Below are 4,621 nucleotides of genomic sequence, written 5' to 3' on the forward strand. Positions count from 1 at the left end.
ATATTGATTTATGGTAAGTAAATAATCAAATTAATTTTGAAAATACTTAATTAAAGAATGGTATTATCATAAGAATATTAAACTCAAAAGTTAAAATAAAAGAAATGAACTGAAAAACGTTATATAAAACATAATAATAGAAAGAAATAATAAATAAAAAACAGATTGCATGACAAATGGTAATGTCATTTTTGTGTGAATTAATTTGGAAGATAAGAAAAGAATGAAGAGAAAAGAAATGAGAAGATGAAAAAAAAAATAAAGAACTTTTATTTATAATTTGAAGGAAATTTTTATGAGTACAAGAATTCGATTTAAAATGAGAGCAAGTGGAGTTAATTTAATAGTAGCACAATCACAATTTAAAGTAGAAGAATTTAATGGAATTATTTCAACAACAGAAAAAGAAATAAAGATAAGTATTGGGAAATTAAAAGTAATAGACATTGAAAAAAAAGAAGAAATACTTGAGAGTAAAGAAACAAAAGAATGTATTAATATAAAATATAAATATGGAAAGAATAGTATGTGTAGAATAGAATATAATTCACCTAAATTATTATTAGTACCAGATGTTATAAACAGAATATGGGAGTCATTAAAAGAAGTGATAAGACATGGAATAAATATATTTCAAGAAAAAGAAAAGAAAGATATACAAATAATACAAAAAGAACGATTAGATAATTTAAAACCACCAAAAATTAGAAATGCTACAATAAATCAAATAACAAAAGAAAAAAGAATTAATAAAGAAAATATAACAAATGAAAGATATAGATTAAATATAGTATTTAATTTATGTAAAAGTCAATTAATATTTAAAAATAATGAAGGGAATTCATTATTAATTTCTACAACATTAGAAGGAAATACAGTAATAGAAAATGGAAGAATAACATCAGTGAATATAGTGAGTAGTAATTTAGGTATAATTAGTAAAACATTAATGAGAAATGAAAAGATTCAAATTGTAAATATTAAAAGATTTAATATAACAACAAAAATAGGAATTGTTCCAATTATTAATTTGTTTATAGATTCAATAAATACAGAATTTTCAAACAGAGACCTTGAAATTACAATTAAACTTATTAAAGAATTTAAAGAAAATATTGAAAGTATTTCAATATTATTTAATAAACCAATAGAAATAAATAAAAAAGAAATAAATAAAGAAGGATTTGAATTACAAACCAATCAAATTATAAAAGAAGAAAATAAAACTAAAAGTATTTTATTTCCTAAAATAATATTTAATATTAATATAAATAATGTTGAAATGATATTATCAAGTGAATTTATTTCACAACAAGGACAAACAATTGAAAGTTGTAAATCATTAATATTAAGTACTAAATCATTTTTAATGGAATTTAATGAAAAACAAATGGAAATGTGTATTAATAAAATACAAGTTCAATATACAAATATTTCAAATAAAAAATGGATTATTGAACCATTAATTGAACCATTTGATATTAAAGGAAAATGTATTCTTCCAAAATTTCAATTTGAAATTAGTCCAAAAAAGTTTTTAATAATAAATATTACACCAGAGTTTATAATTTCAATGAATAATTTATTTGAAAATTGGGCAAAGTCAATTGATAAAGAATATTATAAAAATAAAGGGAATTGTAAAATAATTAATAGAGTTGGAGGAACATTAACAGTTCAAATGAAAACAAAAACAATTACTATTGAAAAAGATTCAACATTTGAAATGGCATTAATTTCAGAAACAAATATACAAATAATTATTAATGACTTTGATCCAATCATTATATCTACTTTAATTAATGAAAGACAATATAAAACTATTTATGAAGTTAAAAAAAATGAAAAAACAATTGGATGTATTTTAGCTAAAATATATTTCTATCAAAAAAATCAAATTATTATTATTTCATCAATTGTAACATTTAAAAATAAAACTTCTATTCCTTTACAATTATTTTGGAATTCTTTTGAAACTAATTGTTTTGAAAATCAAACATCTTCTTTTCTTCCAATGATTGGTATAAATAATTTAAAATTTATTATTAAGTCTACTAAAAATCATTTAAAATACAAATCATTCTTTATAAATCATTCTTTATATGGTAAATTTATTAAGAATGAACATATTAATGTTGAACATATTGATATTGATGATTTTATTGATGTTCATTTTCATTTTCATAATTCTATTCAATTAGGATCTACTTATATTACTCCTTTAACTATTATCTTTAATTCTCCTCTTACATTTATTAATAATCTTCCTTTAAAATTATTAATTACTTGTATTAAAAATGAAAATTCATTTTCAAGTACTTCATCTATTCCTTTATCTCATCCTTCGTTATGTCAAACTTCAAAATTTAGAGATTTAAAAGAATCAAGTAATAAAATATTATCTTTCAATAATCATCTTACTTCTTCTGTTTCTCCTTCTAAAATAATGCAAGAAAGTTGTATTAATCAAAAAGATCTCACTTCTTCTTCTTCTTCTTTAAACTTTCAAAATAAATGTTTTAATCCAAGTCAATCAACTCAACAACAAAATCCAATTACTTCTACAAGTAATACTTCATTGATTAATTCTAAAGAAAAAATACAATCAATTATTGTTGAACCATTTAGTAAAGGAGGGATTACTATTGCATCATCAAATGAAAGAATTTATTATTTTATTACTGTTTTATCAGTTGCTGATGGTTATACATTTAACTCAAACACAACAAAATCATCAAAAACAACATATTCAATTAATCAAAAAGAACTTCCATTATTAGTAATTGGATCATATTATTTTAGACAAAGAATTCAAAAAAATAATATTATATTTGAATGTCCTTATTATATTAAAAATGATAGTCAACTTCCACTTTTAATTAAAAATTATGGAGAAATACAATCAGTACATTCATATTATTTATATGCACCAATTCCTTATAAAAATGAAAAAAATGTATTTCTTATGGATAATATTATATTTCTTGAATCAAATAATAAATTATCTAATGAATTCATTGATTTACAATTAGGAGAAACTAAAACAATTCATAATAATAATCATAATTTATATACTAGAGTTATTCCTCATAAAGTGAATAATCAAATTACTTCATCATTAAGAATTATTATTAAACCTCATTTTATATTTCAAAATTTAACAAATGAAATATTTACTATTAAAAATAATAATTTAAATATTAAATTATTTCCTGATGATAAAATTCCAATTCATTTTACTAAAATTACTGTTGAAATTGTTAAAAATAATGGAATAGATTTAGATCTTACTCAAATAGATGAATATCAAATATTATTAAAAACTACTAATACTTATAAAATTTTTAATATTAAAACTCAAAATCATAAAGGTTCATTTTATACATTTATTAGTGGTTGTGAACAACCTTTTTTAAGACTAGATAATAGAACTAATGAATCTTTTGATGTAAAACAATTTGGAAATAAATTAACTGTTAAATTAATTCCACAACATTCTGTTCCATTTGCTTGGACTAATCCTGATGGACGTAGGTTACTTGTAATTAATGGAGTTACTATAGATCCATTAAATGTTGATGATGAATTTGTTGTAAATAAAAGAAGGGTACTTATTGACATTGAAGATAATACTACTGTTATTACTGTTGGTGCATCAAAACGTAAAAAAGAACAAATTCAATGGAGTATTGGATTAAGTTTATCATTATTTGGTATTTCATTTTTTGGAAAAGGAGCAAAAGAAGAATTATCATTAAATATTAAATCAATTTTATTAGAAATTGTTAGAACAGATAGACATCTTGGTTTAGAAATGCAATTTGATTATATTCAATTAGATTTTCAATCATTAGATATATTAAAAAATCCAGTTATTATTTCTCCAAGACCACTTGATTGGATTTATGATCCAAATAAATCATTTTTTCATATTGGATTATTATTAATTACTCCAACAAAAGGTAATTTATTTCAATTAAGATATATTTCTAAAGCAACTGTAACAATTCAACCATTAGAAGTATTAATTGAACCAGATATTTTACAACATATTCTTGAAACGTTGAAACAATATCCAACATTATTTATGACTGAAAATAATAATACCACTTCAACTACTAAAAATGAACGTAGAATGATTATTAAAGATTTTGAATTAAATTCAATTGATGTTAACATTAGTATTAATAAACCTACAATAAAACCTTCAAAATATTCAAAAATAGTAAAATTAGTTTATCAAATAGCTGAAATGGATATTGATAGAATTCCTATTAGAATAAATAAATTAACTATCTTTAATAAACGATTTTCTACTAATACATTTATTAATCAAATTAAAGAAAAATTAATGGATGATTTAGGTAATTTAAAATGGATAGTTGTTGGTAAATTATTTGGACTTAGAGCAATTATTGGTAATTCTTCTGATAGTATTAATCAAGAACAAACTGTTTTTAGAATTACTTCTATGGATGGAATAGATGAAACTACTAAAAATGAATTTGATTTATTCTTTAATAGAATTTATTTAACTGATTCTATAGACTCAAAAAATTTAATTGTAACGTCATTAAAAACTCAAGACAATATTCCTAGAAAAGATGTTCCTGATAGTTTA

At 20.7% G+C, this 4,621-nt stretch overlaps 1 protein-coding gene across 1 annotated transcript; it reads left to right on the forward strand.

Moving 5' to 3' along the window:
• Positions 1-295: 295 nt before the first annotated feature.
• ENU1_119740 (hypothetical protein) lies at positions 296-4,616 on the forward strand (the record flags this gene model as incomplete). The annotated part of the gene is made up of 1 exon (XM_008859795.1): positions 296-4,616. A coding segment is annotated over one exon (4,321 nt), but the record flags the coding sequence as incomplete, so codon positions are not given.
• Positions 4,617-4,621: the final 5 nt, after the last annotated feature.

This window comes from Entamoeba nuttalli (genome assembly GCF_000257125.1).
Source record: "Entamoeba nuttalli P19 unplaced genomic scaffold asmbl_5109, whole genome shotgun sequence".
NCBI lineage: Eukaryota > Evosea > Mastigamoebida > Endamoebidae > Entamoeba > Entamoeba nuttalli.